Source organism: Apus apus, chromosome 2 (genome assembly GCF_020740795.1).
Source record: "Apus apus isolate bApuApu2 chromosome 2, bApuApu2.pri.cur, whole genome shotgun sequence".
NCBI lineage: Eukaryota > Metazoa > Chordata > Aves > Apodiformes > Apodidae > Apus > Apus apus.
The window spans coordinates 59,591,880-59,615,245 of record NC_067283.1 but is presented as its reverse complement, the minus strand read 5'-3'; the positions used below and the strand labels follow the sequence as shown (position 1 = coordinate 59,615,245).

The window sequence follows — 23,366 nt, the reverse complement described above, 5'->3', positions numbered from 1 at the left end:
ACCAGCTAGCAGTCTTTACCATCACAGATCCTTTTCTAAGAGCCACCAGAAATGAAGGGAAATATGTCTGTATATATGGGAACATGAGACATTTCAAGATCACTATATAAATACCAGGTAAGCATATTTTTCTCTTAAAATTCTTACCTCTGTTCTGCTGTATGTATCTAACAAACAATAATTTGATTGTAGGTGCTTGGTCTATTTAAGGACTGCTACACCTTAAAAGTTTTTTCACCTTTTTTCCATGTCACTTCTGGATGTGTTTAATAGTATAGACACCAGCACAAATATGTCACTTGTGACTTCTGGTCATGCTGTTGTATTCTGTTTTCTAGCTTTAGCTGCAAGAAATCCATCCTTCTTACCCTACAGTAGTTTTATTTATTTTAAGACCACTGGTAGATGATCTTAACAATTAGTATCTGAGAAATTCAGGTTGTTCTGGGTTAGTGCAGTGGGGTTTTGGTAGTGGATGGCCACAGGGGTGGCTCCTGTGAGAAGCTGCTGGAAGGTCCCACAGCTCCAACATCCAGACCTGTCTCTGGCCCAGGCTGAGCCCATCAGTGACAATGGATGCGCCTCTGTGATGAAAACCTTCAAGAAGGGGAAAAGAACAGCTGTCATATCTAACAGCAGAGGAGAGGGGCAGGGAGAACAATGCTAGAGCAGAGATATCAGGGTTGGTGAGGAAGGACAGGAGGAGGTGCCTGAGCAGAGGTTCTCCTGCAGCCTGTGGCCCTGCAATCCACCTGGACCCTGAAAGACTTCACATTTGGGGAGGTGCCTGTGCCTGCAGCAGGCGGTGACCCTGTGGGCAGCCCATGCTGGAGCAGTCTGTTCATGAGGGACTGGACTTTGTGGGAGAGACTCATGTTGGAGAGATTGGTGAAGGACTCTCCCATAGAAGGGATGCCACATTGGAGCAGGGGAAGGCTGTGAGGACTCCTTCTCCCTGAGGATGAATGAGTGGCAGAAAATGGCGAGTGATGAACTGATCATAAACCCTGTTTCCTGTCCCCCTGTGCTGCTTGGGGGGAGGAGGTAGAGAAATCAGGAGCAAATTAATTTGGGCCTAGGAAGAAGGGAGGGTTGGGGTGAGATATTTAATCTCTGGTTTTGTTTCCTCTTTGTCCTGATTTGTTTGGTGATAAATTATATTTATTTTTTTCCCAAGTTGAGTCTGTTTTGCCCATGACCATAATTGGTCAGTGAAACCCTCCCTGTCCTTGTCTCAACGCACTGGCTTTTAGTTGCATTTTCTCCTTCCCATCCCACTGTGGCAGGGGGAATGTGTGTGAGTAAGCCTTGTTGTTACAGCTGGGTCTAAACCATGATGCAAATAGACTACATTAATCAATTTTAAAAGGTGTCAAACTTCTTTAGCAGATCTTTGAGTCAATTACTTGTCCTATTACTAGCCCTATTAATATGCAGTATGACATGCTGTTTTATCAGCAAATCTTGTTCAGTCTTAAAACAGAAGCACATAGGTACTTTCATGATGAATAATAGCGTAAACTTGGATCTAAATGTCTTAGATCAGAAATCTAGTAGATTAGATTAGATTTTCTGCAGATCTTTATTGTTTCTTTGTATACATGCTGTCTTTTGTTTCCTACCATCTTTACAAAAAAGGTGGGAGAGGTGGGTGAAGAAAAAAAAAGTCAGATTAAAGAACTCTTCTGTAATTGAAGCAGTTTTTTCTCATATGAACTAGCTGTTTGAACTAAAGCAAACATCCATTACTACTCCTTGCCTTCTTGGTTTGGTTAAAGGTCCTAGCAGTGATTCCATCTCTCTGAGACTTTACCATCTCTAGTACTACATGTGTAAGTTTGTTTAAAGCAAGAGCTCCAGACCAATCCTATTAATGTAATCAATCCTTTATTGATGGTATCAGTGTTATTGATGGACACCAATGTTATTAATTTCATGTGGATGACCAAGTATCATACCTACTCAAAAACACACTTGGGCATTTTCTATTATATTATCAGGAGATAATAGCTGGCCTCTGACTGACACTGGATTAAAAAAGGCACAGACCTTCTAATTCTCTGTGCTCAGGGTACTGTCACACCATGCAGTCTCCAAGCGGCTGTGACCAGTTACAGATCACCTCTAGGGGCTTACTGGATGATCCCAGACTGAAGTGTCCAGAGAAGAGTGCTTCAGTCAAACTTCTGTAATTTCCAGTATGTGCTAAGAGAACGCTGACTTGAATGTTTGAGAGATCACATATTTTAAATGTACATATATACATACATATATATATATATATATATATATAAAAGTTCTGAAAACGTTAAGACTGTGTATTGTCGTACTAGGGGAGCAAAAGAAGAGGAAGTCAGCAAGACTGGTCACAAAGAGAACAAAAAATAGGGGGGGGGGGAAGAAAAAAGCAACTACTAAGTACCCTAATCCAGATATTAGGGTACTTCAGTGAGAGGAGTGTAATTATTACCAACTACCTGAATAACTACCTGAGTAAGTCCAATACATTTCCTTCAATAGAAAGCCTTCTTCCTAAACTAAAATTTCCCCTTTCCAGCCACATGTTGTAATGTATGAACTGAGAAGCTGCAGTGGTAACCATGTCTCTGATACCATTAGAGATGACAACTGAAGACATTCTAGGATGCAGTCAGGACCTAACAGATGCTGTTACTCAGCAAAATCACACGGTACACAGAAAATCTCTGAGAGAAACTCAATAGAACATCAGTCAGCAACACACCCTTGAAATGAAGGCCAACCAGACACTGATCTGGAAGAGCGAGGACAGAGTCAGCAGAAGTCATTGTTCCCTTTTGTTTACATCCTGTGCCCGTCCCCAGGCCACATTGATATGCTGGAGAGAGTCCAGCAGTATTCAGCTTGTGGAATCTCCACTCTTAGAGGTTTTAAAAAACTCATCTAACTGGGGTTAACCTTGCTTAACCAAGGGGTTGGACTAGATGATCTTCAGGGGTCATGCTGAAGCATAGTTTTTCTGTGTTTTTACATTAATAACCAACTATCTCTACTTCTAAACATAGAAACAGGTTAATGTCAGTTTTATACTGTTTTGGCAAAATTATCTTTCTTCTTGATATATTAAAAAAAAATCATGTGCAGATGCAAACATGAATTGTTTTGCTTCACCTGGCATGACCATCATATTACTCTCTTTTGTGGTGATGTGCCAAAAATCAAGTGTTCTGATCTGTTCCATATACCAAAGCATAAAAGCCGGGGTAAATAAAGTGCAATTCTTTTATACATCACATAGGGACTCTGGGCCTAGTATGTTGGGTTCAGCAATAGACAATCAACATCAGAAGATCTATACTACCCTGGAGGTTTTCAAAGAGCAGCAATGAAGGATGCTGGTATCAAACTTATGAAGATGTTAAATTAAAATCCATCATTTTTGCTGATGAGCAACAAAATCAATGACAGCTATCTAGATAACCCAAAGAGCGTAAACCAATCCAATTTAAACATAAGACAATGTCAGAACAGAGTTACTTATGATAGGAAATAGTGAGTTAGAAGAATAATCTTAACAAAAAGGCCATAAATAACAAATAAACACTGTATTACTACCATGAGATAGATTCGGTTCCCTTATCATTTGTTTTCACTATTACAAGTAATTTAAACTGCAAACCTGAATGTGCTTGTTTGTGCCTACTCTAATTTTGTTTTGCTTTGCATTGTAATTCAATTTCTATACTTAAGGTAAAGGAAAGTATAGACAGAAAAGAAGAAAAACCAAATCACACACTACCTACTGAAAAATAATTGGTTTTGTAATGTGTTAACTTTTCAGGAGAGAGTATACAGTAACTTTACTTTTCCATGTACCATTTAAAATAAGGCACTTAAAACTGTTTACCCTTGCAAAAGTATCCAGCTTTTCTTTGTCATATAAGATTCTCAGCATTCCAGCACATAGCGGACAGCAGGCTCCTATATGAATAAAAAAAAGTCTCAAAATAAAAGCAAATAATCATTTAACATTTAACTAAGCGGAGGTCAAAAGCATTTACTACTATCAAGATGAAGCAAAAGATGCATCTTCATTTGTTTCAAGATGATACATTGTTGTAAGCACAGGCACTTTGTTTACTACAAGCCAAGGTTTTGTATGGATGCATGCATACGCAACTACAGAAACTGAATTTCAAGAGCTGAAATACCTAGGACATGAAAGAAGCAATTATGCACACTGCAAACAGTCATTTATGCCATTAAGCCATGTTAGAATCTTTATATAGTAAGGGTGGAAAAAGGACTTGCCTGACAGATTTGTGTTTAATATAGAACTGTGTCGTATTTCTCTGTTTTTCCTCACCACCTCAGAAACCAAAGAGCTAATACTTCAACTTTCTACCCCTGACTGCATATTTAATTAAAACCCCCCAAATTATTATATGTAATTCACATTCACAGAGTGACTTCTACTACATTAAACATAATACCAAAGCACGAAGACCCTCTTTCAAACCAGGGAATGAGAAAAATGCATAAAACTTTTTAAAAACTGAGCTTTCCTTACTCTGTGTATTACCTGACATTACTTACTGTTTCATAAAGGAAGTTATTTGTGAAAATAATATAAAAAACCAGTTCAAAACAGCACAACTGCAAAACTATTCTTACTGTCTTCCTATTCTACAGTACTGTAAGTACACATGGTGTCTTACTCTGTCTTCTAATTAAATATAATCTTCATTCTTCTGTGAACTCTACTTTGATGACAGTTTGGCATTCCAGTGTCATTAGATACCACACTGCTGCCACTTCCAAAAAATTATCCATCCTATTCCCAGTGACATTCTACCCTATACACCACAGATCCCATTAATTTCTCCCAGACCAGCCCTATGGAGACAGCCACAAGTTTTCAAAGACTGAAGGAGCACGACTTCTGAAGGTAAGGCCTTTCCACTTTAGAATTACTTGACTGAGTCCTGATACTGGCTTGCTCTAGCCTGAAGTAAAGATCTGTATTTCATCCCTTCCCTTGGATGTCTCTCTCTCCTATCTGCAGTAAGCTTTCAACAGTGAATTAACATACCTGGTGCAATGACCGGTTTGCAGCCAATAGCAGAAAGCTGGGGACATTTAACAAAGGCACACTCGGTATGAAACCCGTAGTCTGAAAGAACCCCTACAGCCTGACAGTGTCCATAATAGTCCACAGCCACACGGTCGGAATAGGCAGCACAGACGCTGCTGTAGGTTTCTCCATTATGCCCACAGACAGGTTCCACTGATTTGCAAAATGGCTGAAACACAGAAATGTTTCCAAGATTAATTTATTCATGCTACTGACAGAACTTCAGGGCCGTTCTAACACTAGATGATAATATTGTCAGTCATTTAAAAAAGCAGAAAATCTAGAGTAAATAACCTGCCAGTTTATGGATGGGTAATAAATGCAAGAAGTACTTCAAGAAGGTGACAGAAAAATCTAAGTTGGAATCTGAGAAATGTACAATGAGATGTTTCTGGGAACAATTTTTGTCCTGTACTAATGCTTAAATAAAATTACCATGTCATTTAAATTATTAAATGAGAGTTAAGATTATTACAATTTTATTACACAATAAAGTAGTCTTAGTAATAAAACTAATTTATCAATAAGTGATATTACAGTATTTATCAATACTTTAATTACTTAATAATACTTTACTTATTCATTAACCTCAGTGTTTTTGTGCTCTTAAAATTTAGTGTGTGTGCATGCATGTATTTCTAACACATCCTTTGAGAAGCTAAATGTATACATTTACTTTAAAAGGATAAAATCCATCACTAGACACCTCTGTCAAAAAGGTATTTATTGTTGAGACCTTTACATCTATAAAAATACATTTATTGTGTCCATTTTCTCTCAGAAAAATATGTAGCATGTAATTTGATTCAAACACAATTAAGAATCAAAGAACTCTAATATAATTTCTTCCTAATCCATGTATGCACACAGATTAGCCCAACACATTCAAGAAGCCAAATGCCAATAAAAGCAAGCTTCTGAAGATGGATAGAAGCAAATGGAATTGCTGACTCTTTGCAGACAAGGTATGACTAATACTTATGTCCAAAGTCTTGTGAAATGACACAACTCATTCCATAATTTCTTGCTAAGGTCTAAGTATTTTATTAAATTAACTAATATTTCAAGTAAGTCCTGTATATCCTCTAAAACAGCAAGACAATTCCAGCTTCTATGTTACACATCTGAGCTAACAATGTAACAGGTAAGGGATCAATAAATGTGAGCACTCTGAATAGTTCTGTATCTTGCAGTCATATAAAAGCAAGGGTGAAAACTTAAAGCTACCAGTGTCAAAGGCTTAATGAACTTGGATACAAATAGACATACAACTGCTGGAGAAAAAACAGCCATGCAATAATTCCTTTGATTCTTACTGTTCATACTGGGGCTGAACATTCTCTGAGTATCTCGTGAGATATCTGATAGCAATGAGAACTGTCTGTACTTAACAAGGTTGCTGAAAAAGGGCAAGAAAAAGAAGGTATAAAGACAAAAAGGCAGAAAATAAAAGCGGGTTAAAAGAGCAAGAGCGTTTATAATACAGAAAAACCCTGCAAAAATGTTCTGTACTTCTAAGAATACCCAACAGGTGAGACCAAGAGAAGGTCTCAAATTAATCTTCATTATTTCAGAAAAAAATGGAGATGGACGGGCTACTTATGGTAAAGCCAGCAACTTTGAAAAGAGTAACTCCTGAATTTTCTTGTAAAGTAACAGAAATAGCTTGTCTACCAACAATGTAGGGAGTGGTGGGATGGAAGAAGTAATCCTAATCCTAATCCTTCTCAGGGATTAATATGAAGACTAATCCAATCCAGACTAACTAAAGAAAATATTACAGACTGCCTAGTCTCCATCAAAACTTAGGTGTAAACAGATACTGAACCATGACTTTGGTAAACCTGGGGCACAATCACACAAAATGCTACAGAATTTCAATGACTGGGCATTAATTTTCATTTAAAACAAGTTCAGACTGGTAAAAACCAGCATTTAACTAACCAAGGAACTGCACAAATTACTGCAAACCTACCTTGGTGCAACCTTTAATAGTGAAAAATATTGGAAGAATTAATATAAATATCAGAGTACTATCCCTCAGGAAGCTTAAGTAAAGCTTTTGAGTGGTTTTGAGACAGCTGTTAACTAAACCAAAGAAACTTGTCAACATTCTGAATATAATTTTGTGATAGGATTTTTTATACTAGTTAAAATTACATTTTTAAAGGATTACTTTAAAAGAAAATATTTTGTAAGCTATAAAAAACAGAGTATTGCAAAGTTGAACATCAAGAAACTAAGATTTTATATTTATTGCTAGAACCACTTCCTACCTGGCATGGTCCTCGGTATGCTAAACTTTTCCCTTTTTGGTACAAAGTACACAAGTTACTGTATTCCACATTGTCTGTGTCACAAACAGGATCCCGTGTCTGGTCACAATTTAAATGCCTTGGCACACATTCATGCTGGCTACATTGGAACTTTCCAAAACTAGTCAAGCAAACTTGTTTCTTTGGTATGCACCTGCATAAAGTAATAATAATTTAATTCAATAGGATGATTTTTTTTTAAAGTCTCAAAATATTCAGGGAAAATATTGTCAGTGAAATCTTCTCCTGTGCTTTAGAGCTAACTATGGTTCAGCAGAGATGCAGGAAATACACGTGACAAAACACTCTGAATAGCCAATCTCAGATCTGCAACTGGTTAACACCATGTTTATTCAATGTATGTGAACACAACTATGATTTTCACTAAAATTAATCTTTTACCAAATATTTTTCAATGGATTTTTAACCAAGGCTTGGATAAACTTCGAACCTACTCCCAAGCTTCATTTTGTAAATGCATATTAAAGAAAAACTAGAGAAAACATGAAAACAGTGAACTGCAAGAGAAAAACATTATATTGCGAAGGCCTAGCCTCACCCTTCCTGGAAAAGGTAGTGAAAACAAGACTTAGAAGATCATATTGTTTCAATTACAAATATCTAATTGGATTATAGCTTTGTAGGTTCAGAATATTACATCACATTCAATCTTGGAGATGATTGCAAACAAACAGAAAAAATCTAGTATCTAGAGCAATAAACAGCAGAAATTCTTTACCCTTTATATTAAATATGTACCTTCTGCAGTCTTAGCCACAAAACTTTTGCCATACACCCTGCAAGACAACCCTCTGCTAGAGAACTGCCAGTCAAGAGACTTTAATTAATGGACTGATGAAAGGTCAAATGGCTTTTTTAACAATCTCCTCCTTCTATAAATGACAACACTACGCTGGAATACGTACAATATTCTCTCTGGGTGCTGCTGTCCTATGCATTACCTATTTTCCTTTTGTATTAGGGAAGACTCAGAAATTCTGGGATTTAAACACTTTACAAGTTGAATGTAAGATCTTAAATGGATTCTAAGCACTTTGGATATGTTTCAAAATGAGCATGTTTAGCTTATGCTACATTATCAAACTGACCCAGAAAAATGTATTGTGTACAGTCCTTTACTGAAACTACAACCTTAAGTTCTAAGCATAATGGTTATTCTGTAAAACTGAAAAACCTTTCTATACTTTCTAAATTGAAAATATAAAAGGTAAAAAGTGTATATCCACAATGCAGCTTTGAAATTCTAATTTTCAACCCCACAACAGCTATTACAACTAAAAAATGACAGTGTTTTCTGCATCAAGGCATTTATCGTGCAGAAAAAGGAAAAAAATAAAATTGCTATAATCAGTTTTCATGAAAGCACAGTATTACACAACTTCTTATGGTGGCTTTCTTTCCAAATAGACAAATGTACAAACTCGAAGGAGACTGCAGTACTGCACAACACTGAGAATATTGAAGACAGAGACAAACATTATGAGGCACAGCCTTTAATTTCTGTGAGAAAGGTCACATTTTCATTTCTCTCAACACCAGTATAGAGCATGTTTTTGGTTTACTATGTTTGTCTATACAGATTTTGCTTTTCCTGACATTGAAAAAATAGAGATTGTACAGACAGTTTTCACAAGATATCAGTCTAATTAAAAGAAACTCAAGTGTTCCAGAGTCACTGATATTTTCCTATTTTAGAGATAAAAAGCAGTGAATAAGCAAGACTGACTCCAATTCAGGAGTCTGACTGACTTGAATTCAAGTGTGGGGTTTTTTTTAAACTACTGTAAGAATATGTGAAACAAAGTAGTACAATTATTCATAACAATTTCAACAGACTTGATTCTCCCACTTTTGAAAGTATACATAAATTCTTTCTTATTGCTAAAACTGAGATCTGCATAATGAATTTAAACTATTTAGCACTACATAAACGGAACCAAGATTTCGCATTTATGACAGTCTATTACTAACTATGATAAATAAAAAGCAGCTATTTCATACAATTATTTTTATTGGAGTATCCCAAAAGTAGAATATTACTACAATATACAACACATTCAAAGAAAAAAATAAATCTGATACTGAATAGAAGCTTAAAAAACATATATTGCTTTTACCTCTGATTTTTATTACAAGGGTTAGGGTTACAAGGATCCTTGGAAATGCATGATCCAAATTCAAACTGGTTGTCCTGCAGCCCAACACAACGAGCTATACATGCACTTGGATATGTGCGTCCATTTTGACCACATACTGGTACAAACTGATCAACGCAGTTACATGGTAAACCTGTAAAAGCAACAGAAAGTTGGTGCACACTTATTTTCTCTGACAGAATATGCAGAAGGGATCACTAAAATCCAGCTCATGCAAAGATGTGCCATACCTTCGTCCACTTCCTCCTGTAATTTAGCAATGCAGTAGGAAGGGAACTTTGTGCCCTGCCTCCTTGCTGATTCTACTCAGCTTTCTCCGTTTCTCCCCCAACTCCTTATCTCCTGTCCCCAGTGACATTACCCTGTCTCTACCTAGTGTTACATATTACCTGAGGTTTTATCTTTCAGTACTGATTATTTTTTAAAGGTATGTGTTAATCTAAAGTGCAGGCTGGAATTCAGAAAAATAAGAAAAGCTAAACTAACATATTAATAACAAAATATCAGGTATTTTCCATTGAGACTGCAGAAAGAATTTGAAAACTAATCCTCAATCTAAGAATATTAAGCTTACAGTTTCCATAGTTTGCAAAGTTACCTGTAAACTTCTGACGTTCATCTTCTGAACTATGCTCAGTTAGACACTGACGTGTAGAACATACCAAGTTTCCAGCAAAACATGAACAGACATTACAATCTATATTAAAGGATGTTCCATGGCCTGAAAATAATAGAAAATAAGTAAATGCATACAGGTAATGTAAATGTACAATAATACTATATACTCGTACATATTACATAAATATTAAATTTTCATTATTCATTGTTCCTATCATTTCTCTTATTCAGCTTATTTTCTGTTCGTGTGTTTTTGATATGCTGGTTGTCACAGGCAGATGAAGTTACAAAGCTGCTATTCAGCATATTTGAGAAGCTGTGGCAGTGTGGTGAAGTTCCCACTGACTGGAAAAGGGAAAACATAACCCCTATTTTCAAAGAGGGGAAAAGGAGCTGGAGAACTACAGGCCAGTCAGTCTCACCTCTGTGTCAAGCAAGATTATGGAGCAGATTCTCCCAAAGACTCTGCTAAGGTACATGGAAAATGTGGAGATGACTGGTGGCAACCAACATGGCTTCACAAAGGGTGAATCATGCCTGACAAATTCAGTGGCCTTCTGTGATGAGATTAGAGTGTTGATGGATAAGGGGAGAGCAACTGACGTCATCTACATGGACTTATGCAAAGCATTAGACACTGTCCCACATGACATCCTGGTCTCCAAATTGGACAGATATGGATTCAATGTGGATACGGAATTGGCTGGATGGTCACATTCAAAGATTTGTGGTCAACGTCTTGATGTCCAAACGGAGACGAGCGATGAGTGGCATTCTTCAGGGGTTGGTACTGGGTCTGTTTAACACCTTTGTCATTGACATGTACAGTGGGACTGAGTGCACTCTCAGAAAGTTTGATGATGAGCCCAAGGTGTGTGGTGTGTTCGACACACTGGGGGGAAGGGAGGACAAACAGAGGGACCTTAACAGGCTTGAGAGGTGGGTCCATGCGAACCACATGCAGTTCATCTCAAGCACAAACACAGGCTGAGCAGAGAATGGATTGGGAGCAGCCCTAAGAAGAAGGACATGGGGGTGTTGGTTGATGAGAAGTTCAACATGAGCCGGCAATGTGTGCTTGCAGCCCAGAAAGCCAACTGTCCTGGGCTCCATCAAAAGAAGTGTGGCCAGCAGGACAAGGGAGGTGATTTTCCTACTCTACTCTACTCTACTCTACTCTACTCTACTCTACTCTACTCTACTCTACTCTACTCTACTCTACTCTACTCTACTCTACTCTACTCTTGTGAGACCCCACCTGGAGTACTGTGTCCAGTTCTGGAGCCCCCAACATATGAAGGACATGGAACTCATGAAGAATGTCCAGAGAAGGGCCACGAAGATTATCAGAGGGCTGGAGCACCTCTGCTATGAAGACAGGCTGAGAAAGTTGGGGTTGTCTAGCCTGAAGAAGAGAAGGCTCTGGGGAGACTTTACAGTGGCCTTCCAGTACCTGAAGGGGTTTCAGGAAAAGCTGGGGAGGGACTTTTTAGAAGGGCTTGTAGCAACAGAACAAGAGGCAACGAATTAAAACTGGAGGAGGTAAGATTTAGGTTAGACATACAGAGGAAATCCTTTAGTGTGAGGGTGGTGAGGCACTGGAACAGATTGTGGATGCCTCCTTCCTGGAACTGCTCGAGTACAGGCTGGTCGGAGCTTTGAGCAACCTGGTCTAATGGGAGGTGTCCCTGTCCATGTAGGGGGGTTGGATTTAGGTGATCTTTGATGTCTTTTGCAACAGAACCATTGTATTATTGTATTTATAACCTCTTGCTTTGAAGTTCTCCAGGTTTTGGTACCATTGAGGTGAGTAAAATATCTACTTAAAAAAAAATTAAAATGGTTCTGTGGATAATAAAGACAGGTAAACTGAATTTTGCAGAACACAAATCTGGTAAATGTTTGCATCTGTGGACACATACCTAAATATGATATACTGGCAGAAGGAACCAATAAAGTTTTTGTGCAAGTCTCAAAATAAATCTTTCAGTATTATCTGAAGGATAAGCATGTGGACAACACAAAATTAGGCTGATATCCAACAGACATTTAATAGCTCTTTAATACAAGTTTTCAAGAAAAAAATAGAGATATGAAAAAAGGCTCTTACATGGATAAATAACTGCCAAACAGAATAAAAAGAAAATAAAGGGACTTGACTGGACAAGTCTCCAGCAGTGGCTATTCTGTTCAACATACTTATATGTGATCCAAAAAACAAATGCAAGTGTTTACATGACAAAGACTATCAATAACATTAAGATACAAAAGACCAAATAATGAAGAAGTGCAAGAAAAATCTCACCACACTGAGCAACTAGGAAAGGATACAGCAGAGGAAATTCATTGTACTGAACATAAATTGATTCTCTACAATTTACACAAATGATCTGTGAGCTGACCATTTCCACTTATGAAATGGACCACGGTGTTATGATAGACAGTTCTGTGAAAGCATGACCTGAATAAGATTTAGCCAAAAAAACAACAAAACATAAAAATAACATTCAGAATAATTATTAGAAGAATTTAATTTTGCTATTACATACAGCTGATTGGGCACTTGCATTGTGAATAGTGCGTGAAGTTTCTGTTCCCATTTCAATATAAAATGTAAGAACTAGAAAAAGGTACACAATAGGGTAATAAAAATGATCAGACTTATACTATTCCCTACAAGGAATAATTAAATAAAATAGGAACTGGCTTAGAGAAAAATCCAGAAACTTGAAGGGAACACAACAGAGTTCTGAAAGAGGAGGCAAATTAAGTAAAAATCATCCATCACCTTTTTCAGTACAAAACCCAAGATGAATCTCATTAACTAAGAGGAACCAGATTAAACAAATTATGAAGGCTCAAACTAAATTAAATCCCTTGCAAACCGCACCAAAAAAAAGAGGGTGAGTGGCTTAGGCACACGTATCTTAACGTGTGTAACTTCTTGCCAGAGGTTATAGCTTATGACAAAAGTTTCTGACAAAAAAACCCCATATTTAAAATCCGTTCAAGAAAAAAACCCAACAAACAAACTCTAAAAAAAAAAAACAACCCCAAAACCATTTGGATCTATCTAGTAAAGAAACCAAGAGGTTTCAAGCTCAAGGGCTCTGTGGTCTGAAACACAGGGCAGATTCTGGGACAATATTCATGGAAAGTATTATTAAATCCTCTGCCTTTTCTCATACTCTTCCCCAGACACCTCTGTTGGTCACTGGATATCCAATGCTGTTAAAAGCAGACAGAGTACTTGCAAATTTGTAATCCAGGAAATGGGCAGCTATTTATAGTCAGTTACACTGTGCTTAAACCTCAGAACTACAGCATGCTTAAAGCAGATCCATTTGTTTTGCTGTTGTTGTTTTATCCCTGCTGTCTACATGCTAAGAACATGCTTCACACAGGACTTTAATTGGCTGAGACAGACACAGTTCGGTATTGGTTTAAAGAATGGAACCCTGCAGCATATGTAAGAATTAAACAAGTATTATATAAAGGGATGCCAGCAATAATTTTTCTGTTTTCTGGTAAGCTCTGTATTCAGATCTTCTGGCTCTTCATATATGCCTCAAAATTCATTACTTAAGGAGCAGGTGCTGTATAAAGATATAATTACTGTTCTAATACTTACTTTTTCTTTGTCCTCCAACAACGCATGATTTTTGGAGGTCAACACAATGCACTTCCATGCAGTTTTCTAGCAAGCCACTGTGCCCACACGTACAAATCTTGTAACAACCAACATCACCAGCTGAGGATGGAACCTGAATAAGTGTGCCTTGACGGACAATAAAATCTGAGGCTTCTCCCAGTTTGCAACCTATATCCAAGGAGAAATTTTAGTTTAAATATTTATTAAATACTTTAGAAAGTGCCACTATGAAAAAAAAATGTACTATTCTTTGGCCTGTTAAAAAGCTAAGGTGTTCCTAAAGCAACCTTGCTCTTGCTTGCCCTTTAGATAAATTCACTCATTTCACAGTGGCAACAAGTAGCAGAAAGAGAAGATAGCTGCTTGAGACAATGTTTTGAAGTACCTGTAAGAATATCACTTTAGAGAAAAAGACTGATAATTCTAACAATTCTCAAGTAATTTCATTTTCCACAGTTCTCACAGTATGTGATATGACAACCACCACATACACTTCACTCTCTCCAATACAGAATCTGAATTAAAAGGTCTCACAAGCAAAGCCCAGTAATTTCTCCTCTCTCCTGTATTTGATTGTGTCTTCCTTCCTTGCTTGTACCTCTTACGTGAACACTGAAGGACTCTTTTAGGTTGAGATGAAGAGAAGACAAAGGGAGGAAAAAAAAAAAGGAAAAAAAGAGAAAAAATTACACAGAAAAAAATAATAAAAGAAACAGTGGTCACCAAATGCAAGCTTTCCTCTGCTTCAAAAGCCAGAGGTGATCCCTCATGCCACTTCATGTTATCTTCTGCTTTAAAGGTATGAGAAGCACTGCTGGACGTGGTACAGTCTCCCACCTGCTTTTATAGATTTGACCCTTGTTGCCAACACCAAACCTGCCACTTCAAAATGACATAGCTGAAACTCATTCTACATGAGGCGCTCTACCTAATCAGCTCACATTTATGCATGGTGCAGAAGTCAGACAACACCAATGTTCTAAAAAAAGTAGCTCCCAAATGACCATGAATGCAAATGAAATTAAAAGAGGTAGAAAGGAGGCTACAGCTTTTGTAAAAACAAGGTAATTGTGATAATAGTTCTTTTGGGCTATCAGCAACACACTTTTAAATTGTCAAGAAAATTTAAGTAACATATATTAAACAGCAAAATTCAGGTAAACAGAAATCCAAAACCCCTTACCTGGCACACACAAATACGGAAGACACAGCTCTCCAGATTGACATCCTTTTCTATTTACTTCACATAACTGATTAGCTGTACAAGGATTTGGATTACATGGGTGTGTAACATCTTCCACAATGTTACCTAAAGAACTTGGTCCTGAAAACAGAACATATAGCCTCTATATTGATTTAAATGAGGTTTATTTTTCTTCAATAAGGCATGGCATTTTTTACATTCAGTGAAATTATATTTTTGAGAATTCTGTCATGTTTTAAATATTTTTTTAACTATACTTGTAGAAGCTTGACATGACAAGCTAATTAACCTTTCAAAACTTTAGTCATAAGTCCTGGAAATCACTCAGGTGATTCTCCACAAACAAAATAAATTTCCTGTATCTTCTTTCCCCAATAATTTATTTTACGTGACAAAAATACAAACTGGCAATGACCGGCAGTTTAATCAACAGAAGTCCCGTAGTCAATGATTAACAAATTGGAGATTTAAAGTAAACTAGATGTTGCTATCACTGATAAACTTTTCTTGCTGTTTTACCTTTAACTCACTAGTAATGTTCTCCTGTTACAACATTAAGGAAAGGGAAGACAAAATGGAAACAAACACCCGAAGTTTCCACCACCCAAAAATGGGAACAATTTATTTGTTGAGGCATGCTCTCAGTCACAGCACTTAACTAACCAACATTTTACTATTTTCAAAGATCCTGGGATTCTGAGAAAGAAGAGTCAAAATTTAATTTGGAAGAAGGTCTAAACCAGGTCACTCCTATAAAGCTAAAATGGTCTAACTCCTACAGAGACAAATACGCAATAGGAAGTAGTAATAGGGTGGAGCAGAATTGGAAAATAATATAAAAAGATGCATTATGGAATCCAGACAGAATTTTACGAATACAACCACGTTCCATGCTGATGGATGAGATATGCTAGAAGAAAAGAGAGTATCAAAAACTTAATTCTTCCACATACCCACTAAACTCTTGTTCTATTGTCCAAACAGTTAATTTCAGTTTTGGTTATTCTAATTGCACAGTTAAAGAACTGAGTTTTTGCATCAGGCAAAACTGGAATTTTGTACATCAAGGAGTTTTGCTCTGAATCATGGTTTAAATATTTAAGTGATATTTATTTATAGTGAGAGTGTGCTGGTGGGATTTTTTGGTAGTGGGGAAGGGCCCCAAGGGTGGCTCTGGTAAGAGACAATAGATGCACCTTTGCAATGAACATACCAAAGAACTTATATAGGACTGGAGCAGAGCAAGGAGTTAGAACAGAAAGAGCTGAGCTGGAGAGGCAGAGCGGTGCTGGTGGTTGGTGGGCAAGAAGGTGCCCAAGCAGAAGTTTCCCTGCAACCCATGGCGAGATGGCAGCTGTCCCCCTGCACTCATGGACAAACGTGGTGGAACATTCCCTGAAGGCACCACAAGGCGTGAATTTGGCCAGTGGACTCAGATTTGCTGCCAGTGGACTCCGATTACGCAGCTATCAAAGACCCCGGTGCCAGGGGAGGTGGCTGTTCCCGAAGCAGCCTGTGACTCTGTGGGAAGCCCAGGCTGGAGCAGCTCCAGACCTCGTGGGAAGGACTCATGAAGGAGAGGTTTGTGGAGGACTCTCTTCCATGGGAGGGATCCCGTGGGGAAGCAGGGGAGGACTGTAAGGAATCCTTCTGCCTGAGGAGGAAGAAGCAGCAGGAACCACCACAAAGTGATGTGGTCCCAGGAAGAAGGGAGGGCTGGGGTAACATGCAAGCCCTGCTCTTTGTACTGTCTGTGTCCTGCATGCATCTGATTAGTGTGAAATTAAATTATTATTTTTTCCCCAAGTTGAGTCTGTTTTGCCTGGGACCTTAATTGGTGAAGAACCCTCCTTGTCTTGTCTCGACCCATGAGCTTCTAGTTGGCCTTTGTCCTCCCTATCCTAGTGTGTGTGTGTGGGAAGTTGAGTGAGCGGCTGGTTCTTTGTTGTCGTGTTGGGCCCAAACCATGACAGAAAGGACAAGGGGTACTGGCTTAAAACTGGAATAGACATTAGGAGAAAAGTCTTCACCATGAGGGTGGTGAGGCACTAGAACAGATTGTCCAGGGAAGTTGTGGAAGCTCCATCCCTGGAAATATTCAAGGGCAGGTTGTGTGGGGCTATGAGCAACTTGGTCTAGTGGGAGGTGTCCCTGTCCATGCAGGGAGGTTGGATCTAGATGATCGTTAAGGTCCCTTGCAACCCTGGCCATTAAGAAATAAATAATAAATAAAAAATATAAATACGTAATATTAACTTGTCTATTTTTAAGTAGTTAAATATAACTGAAATTCAACAAGCCAGATTATTTGATGGTACAGATTAGTGTATTTGCACTGAATATAGGTCCCCAAGAGAAGTGTGGTAGCTTAGCATTGGCTAACAGCCAAACTCCCACACAGTCCCCCTACCCCAAATGGGATGGTATTTGAAAACAGGCAGAAGAGGAACAGATTATGATAACTTCCTTTGATGATGACAACTTCCTTTTCCAAGTAATTGAGGAACCACCAAGGAGAGGTGTTATGCTGGACCTTGTTCTCACCAACAAGGGCTGGTGAGGGATGTTAAGCTCAAGGACAGCCTTGGTTGTAGTGAACACGAAATGGTGGAGTTCAAGATCCTTAGGGCATCAAAGAGGGCTCACAGCAAGCTCACTACCCTTGACTTCAGGAGGGTAGATTTCAGCCTCTTCAGGGATCTGATCATGAGAGTGTCTTGGGGTAACATCCTGGAGGGAAGAGGGGCCCATGAAAGCTGGCTGATATTTAAGGATCACCTTCTCCAGGCCCAACTAAGAGAAAGTCAGGCAGAAACTCCAGGAGGACTAGTCAGGTAAAAACTCCAAGCAGCTCCTAGAAAATCTCGAACTTAAGAAGGAAGTATCCAGAGGGTGGAAGCTAGGGCAGGTATCCTAGGAGGATTACAGAGAGGTTGTCTGAGCAGCTAGGGACCAGGTTAGGAGAACCAAATCCTAGATGGAATTCAATCTTGTCAGGGATGTAGAAGAGCAATAAGAAAAGCTTTTGCAGGTATTCTGGGGATAAAAGCACGGCCAAGGCCTTCTCCTGAAGGAAACAGGAGGCCTAGCTAGCCAGGATATTGAGAAGGCTGAGGTCCTCAATGACTTCTTTGCATTGGTCTTCTCTGGCAAGTGCTCCAGCCTCATTGCAAAGGCCACAGCAGGTGAAAGCAGGGACTGGGAGAATGAAGTGCCGCCCACTGTAAGAGAACTGGTTTGTGACCATCTAAAGAACCTGAAAGTGCACAAGTCTATGGGACCTGATAGGATCCATCCACAGATCCTGAGGGAGCTGGTGGATCCAGTTTCTAAGCCTCTGTTCATCATAACTGAGAGGTCATGGCAGTCTGGTGAGGTTCCTACTGATTGGAGAAAAGATAACATAGGCTCTGTTTTTAAAAAGGGGAAAAGGAAGACCCAGGGAACTACTGGCCAGTCAGTCTCACCTCTGTGCCCAGCGAGATCGTGGAGCAGATCCCCCTGGAAAATGTGCCAAGGCACATAAAAAATTGGTTTGGTAGTCTTCTGTGACAAGGCTACAGAGATGGTAGATAATGGCAGAGCACCTGACATCACCTACCTGGATTTGTGCAAGGCACCTGGGGTGCCTAAGGAAGAGTGTGGCCATTAGCTTGAGAAAGGTCATTCTCCCCCTCTACTCTGCGCTAGTGAAGACACATCTGGAATACTGTGTCCAGTTCTGGCCTCCCCAGTTCAAGAGACAGGGAACTACTAGAGAGACTCCAGTGGAGGGCAACAAAGCTGACTGGGGGACTGGAACATCCCTCTGATGAGGAAAGGCTGAGGGAGCTGGGATTCTTTAGCCTGGAGCAGAGAAGGCTGAGGGGAGACTTTAATAATGCCTACAAGTATCTAAAGGGTGGGTGCAAGGAGGATGGAGCCAGACTCTGAAACATAGAGCAGCCAGAAGCTGAAACACAGGAAATTCCATTTAAAAATTAGGAAAAACTTATTTACAGTGAGGTCAACAGAGCACTGGAACAGGCTGCCCAGGGAGGTTGTGGAGTCCTTTCCTCTGGAGATATTCAAGACCCACCTGGACGCAGTCCTGAGTAATGTGCTCTAGGGGATCCTGCTTTAGCAGGGGAGTTGTACTGGATGATCTCTAGAGGTCCCTTCCAACTCTGACAATTCCATGATTCTGTTATTTGACACTGTCCCACATGACACCCAGGTCTCCAAACTAACAAGGCATGGATTTGACAGATGGACTCCTTGGTGGATAAGTAATTGGCTGGATGGCCACACCCACAAAGCCGTGGTCAACGGTTCAGTCTCCAAGTGGAGGCCAGTGATGAGTGGTGTCTTGCCAATTAAAAGAAATATTTAATTACATATTCTGGTAATGGGAACAAAAAGACAACATTAAAGCAACTTCTTTCTTCCTCCCTCTCCCAGGCTCACTTTCACTTCTTCACTTCAGATTTCTCTGCCCCTGCCTCAAGTGATGCAATGAGGACTAGGAAAGCAGGGGATGGTAGTGACTATGGTCAGTACACAGCAGCTTCTTTCCGCTGCTCATTCCTTCACACACCGCTGCTCCAGCATGGGCTCTCCACAGGCTGCAGCTTCCTTCAGGTATACCCACCTGTTGTGGCATGGGGTCCTCCACAGGCTGCCCTGTGGATATCTGCTCTGCCATGCAGCACCTCCTCTCCTCCTGCTCCTCTAACCTGGGTGCTACCTCTATTGTTTCTCACTCTTCCTGTCCCCTTCTCCTCCACTTGTCTGGCTGTTTTGCCCTTTCTTAAACGTGTTTTCACAGAGGCACCACAAACCTCGCTAAGCAGCTCAGCTTTGGCCTACAGCAGGCCCATTGCTGAGCTGGGTCTGCCTGGCAGAGTGCAGTCTCTGACATCTGCACATACAGCCACCGCAGCCTCCACCATGACCAAAACAACCTTGCCACCCAATAGAAGAAAGAATAAATTGAATTTGCTACGGTGATTTGAAAAATCCGGTCTTCTCTAATATGCTAAATAAAATGTCTCAAATTCAATAAGATTTTAAAATAAATAACAAAAATTGCTAAAAACAATGATAAGCATTTTAAGTACCTTGGTTTCTAATTTTTCCACATAGGTGTGCTGATACTTACTCAGGTATGTATCCAAAGGGATACAGTTCTCTAAGTCATCTGTTGGAGATAAGAGCTCACAAATACTTTCAGCTGAGTGGCCTTCAGGGAATTTATTATGATCTCCGCATTTCTTCAGAATTTCCACACAATCTGATCTTCAGATAAAGAAACAGAACTTCATTAACACTACTTGAGGAAAAAAGGCCTTGTAGGAAAAAGATTTCTTTATACATTCTTCCATTCCCCGAATCAACAACTTTCCCCTCCTGCCTCACAACAGTGTTTACACATACATATATGTATATGCTGCATTTTACATACACGGGGAGGAACAAAATTATGACACAAAGACAGGAACTATCGCTTACACTACTCTTCCTCCATTTTGGACTTGGTGATCTTTATTTTCTAAGACATCATATGCAACTGTCTTTCAAGACCAAGCATTTCCTTGATTCACTAATGTCTAGCACAGGTTGAACTCTGTCTCACTATCTGTACTATTAACTGTTCTCTTTTCACACCCAGTAACCTACTTTCAGAATTTATTTTTTTAAAATAAATTTCATTTTTTTCAGACCATTTTGTCAGCTGAAAATCACCAGTAGGTCTGAAGACCGAAAAACAGGAAAGGTTTTATAGACACCAGAAAGAGCCAAAAAACCCCTCATAAATAAATAAACTTTACAATGGAAGCATATACATGCACCTCATTAACCAGCAAGCATCCTTCATTTACAGCAATGGAGATTCAATCAGTGGCAACTACAAAAGCTCATATAACTTCTGTGCTTGCATTGCCATGTTTTCCTAACATAAGTAAAACACAGTCCTACAGCAGATTTATAATTGTCATTAAAATCCTTAGCAGAATCTCTACACCATTTTATTCCTCGATAGTACTTACTTGCAGATAATACTTCCTCTAGATTTGCTGTGGCAAGGTTTAATTTGCAGTGAGCAGGCAACTGCCTTCCACATTTCTGGTTGGCATTTTTTAATATCAAGCACAGGAATATTTATAAATGGCATCTTAATACTCCCTTTTTCCCATAGCTTCATGTCATTCATGGCTCCCTGGTCTGACTGAGTGTTGCAGCTCCTAAAAAGTTCTGTTGGTCTTAAAAGAAGAAATTAAGATATGGCATGTATACAAGAAAAAGAAAACAGCACACATTTTACCTTTCAACCACATGAATTCTACAAACTTTTTATTATTTGTTGTTGTTGTTGTTGTGTAATTAGAAAATAAATTAACCACTTTCACAGTAAAGCACGATCAAAATAAATTTTAATTCTGTCCATGAGATGCATCCCAGAGTCCTGAAGGAACTGGCTGAGGTAGTTGCCAAGCCATTCTCCATTATATTTGAACATAGAGGGAAGGGCAGTGATTCAATCTAGTGGTTTTCTACAATTGAGTGACTACATCACGGGACAAGAGAAGACCTAGGGATGTTATTCATCTGGACTTCTGCAAGGCCTCTGACACAGTACCCCACAACATCCTTCTAAGTTTAAGAGATATGGATTTGATGGGTGGACTGTTCAGTGGAGAAGGAACTGGCTGGCTGGTCGCATACAGAGGGTAGTGGTATATACCTCAATGGCCAGATGGAAAACTGTGAGAAGTGGTGTCCCTCAGGGGTCTGCACTGGGACCAGTGTTGTTTAATATCTTCATTAATGGTATCGATACTGGGTGCTCTCAGTGAGCACCCTCAGCAAGTTTGCTGATGACACCAAGCTGTGTGGTGAGGTCAACAGGCCATCCAGAGGGACCTGGACAAGCTGGAGAAGTGGTCCCAGGGGAACCTCATGAGGTTCAACAAGGCCAAGTACAGCATCCTGCACCTGGACCGGGGCAACCAGAGATATCAATGCAAGCTGGGGAAGACATGCTAGAGAACAGCCCTGTGGAAAAAGACCTGGGGTACTAGTGGATGAAAAGCTGGACATGAGCCACCAATGTGCAACTGCAGCCCAGAAGGTCAACGACATCCTGGGCTGCATCAAAAGAAGGGTGAGCAGCAGATCAAGAGAGGTGATTCTGCCACTCTACTCTGCCCAGGTGAGACCTCATCTGAAGTACTCCGTCCAGCTCTGGAGCCCCGAACACAAGAAGGATGTGGACCTGTTGGAATGTGTCCAGAAGAGGGCAACAAAACTTATGAGAGGTCTGGAGCACCTCTCTTATGAAGACAGGCTGAGGCAGTGTCGTGGTTAGGGTCTAACACAACAACAAAGAACCAGCCACATGGCTCATGGCTCACTCAACTCTCCCCCAACACTGTGGGATGGGGAGGACAAAGGCCAACTAGAAGCTCATGCGTTGAGACAAAGGAGGGTTCTTGACCGATTAAGGTCCCAGGCGAAACAGACTCAACTTGGGGAAAAAAAAAAATAAACAATTTCACACTGATCAGATGCCCACAGGACACACATAACACAAAGAGCAGGGCTTAAATACGTTACCCCCACCCCTCCCTTCTTCCCGGGCCCAAATCCCTTTGTTCCCGGTTTCTCTCCCTCCTTCCCCCCAGCGGCACAGGGGAATAGGGATGGGGTTTAGAGTCACTTCACAGGCTGGTGGTTCCTGCTGCTCCTTCCTCCTCAGGAACAAGGAATCCTCACATTTCTTCCCTGCTTCCCCACGGGGTCCCTCCCATGGCAGAGAGTCCTCCATGAACCTCTCCTTCATGAGTCCTTCCCACGAGGTCCAGAGCTGCTCCAGCCTGGGCTTCCCAGAGAGTCACAGGCTGCTTCGGGAACAGCCACCTCCCCTGGCACCAGGGTCTTCAACAGCTGCGCAATCAGAGTCCACTGGCAGCAAATCCAAGTCCACTGGCCAAGTTCACCCTCCTGGTGCCTTCAGGGCATGTTCCACCACATTCCTCCATGAGTGCAGGGGGACAGCTGCCATCTCGCCATGGGTTGCAGGGAAACTTCTGCTTGGGCACCTTCTTCCCCTTCTTCCTCACCAGCCACCAGAATCTTGACCCCAGCACTGCCTTTCACCTCTCCAGCTCAGCTCTTCATTTTCTGCGGAGGCAGGGGAGGAAGCTTCTCAGCTTCTTACCACAGCTACCACTGGGGCCCTTCCCCCAGTACCAAAAAATCCTGCCAAACCAAACCAGCACATTCCACTCCTCTCCTCCGTGAATCA

At 40.1% G+C, this 23,366-nt stretch overlaps 1 protein-coding gene across 3 annotated transcripts in view; it reads right to left on the bottom strand.

The window, feature by feature from the left end:
* Positions 1-23,366, bottom strand: part of RECK (reversion inducing cysteine rich protein with kazal motifs) — a 71,653-nt gene that overhangs the window by 3,964 nt on the left and 44,323 nt on the right. For all 3 annotated transcript variants that reach the window (XM_051612821.1, XM_051612819.1, XM_051612820.1), the window contains 9 exons: positions 21,109-21,321; positions 20,220-20,356; positions 15,059-15,199; positions 13,855-14,043; positions 10,204-10,326; positions 9,567-9,738; positions 7,390-7,582; positions 5,072-5,282; positions 3,887-3,960 (listed from right to left, as the gene is read on the bottom strand). In XM_051612821.1, the coding sequence (XP_051468781.1) occupies positions 3,887-3,960; positions 5,072-5,282; positions 7,390-7,582; positions 9,567-9,738; positions 10,204-10,326; positions 13,855-14,043; positions 15,059-15,199; positions 20,220-20,356; positions 21,109-21,321 (1,453 nt within the window). The remainder of the gene's footprint in view (positions 1-3,886; positions 3,961-5,071; positions 5,283-7,389; positions 7,583-9,566; positions 9,739-10,203; positions 10,327-13,854; positions 14,044-15,058; positions 15,200-20,219; positions 20,357-21,108; positions 21,322-23,366) is intronic.